This window comes from Nanorana parkeri, unplaced genomic scaffold, assembly GCF_000935625.1.
Source record: "Nanorana parkeri isolate BGI_ZX_2015 unplaced genomic scaffold, ASM93562v1 scaffold4134, whole genome shotgun sequence".
Classification (NCBI taxonomy): domain Eukaryota; kingdom Metazoa; phylum Chordata; class Amphibia; order Anura; family Dicroglossidae; genus Nanorana; species Nanorana parkeri.
In genome coordinates this window covers 4,697-4,959 of record NW_017310401.1, presented here as the reverse complement: position 1 = coordinate 4,959, position 263 = coordinate 4,697, and the positions used below count along the sequence as shown (strand labels likewise).

At 62.0% G+C, this 263-nt stretch overlaps 1 protein-coding gene across 1 annotated transcript in view; it reads right to left on the bottom strand.

Moving 5' to 3' along the window:
• Positions 1 to 263, bottom strand: part of LOC108803744 (trafficking protein particle complex subunit 10-like) — a gene marked incomplete at its 5' end in the record, with an annotated part of 10,596 nt that overhangs the window by 5,757 nt on the left and 4,576 nt on the right. The window contains one exon of the mRNA XM_018575559.1: positions 23 to 220. Within this exon, the coding sequence (XP_018431061.1) occupies positions 23 to 220 (198 nt within the window). The remainder of the gene's footprint in view (positions 1 to 22; positions 221 to 263) is intronic.

Sequence of the window (263 nt, the reverse complement as noted above, 5' to 3'; positions counted from 1 at the left end):
CAGCCCTCGGGGGAGGAGTCACACTCACCGTGGCCACTCTGGTAGATGGACGCCTTGGGGTCCGGGGTCTGGATGAAAGGCATGGTGTCGGCGTTACTCAGCTGCAGGGTGTCCCCCTCCTTCACCCGGTAATGTCCCGTTGTCACCGTAAACTTCAACGTCTGAGGAACGCCGGCCAGGAGACAGTCTGCAGAGAGGGACCGGGGACACGTATGTGTGAGGAGGCCACGCGGGTCACTATGGGGGGATTACAGATACCCGGG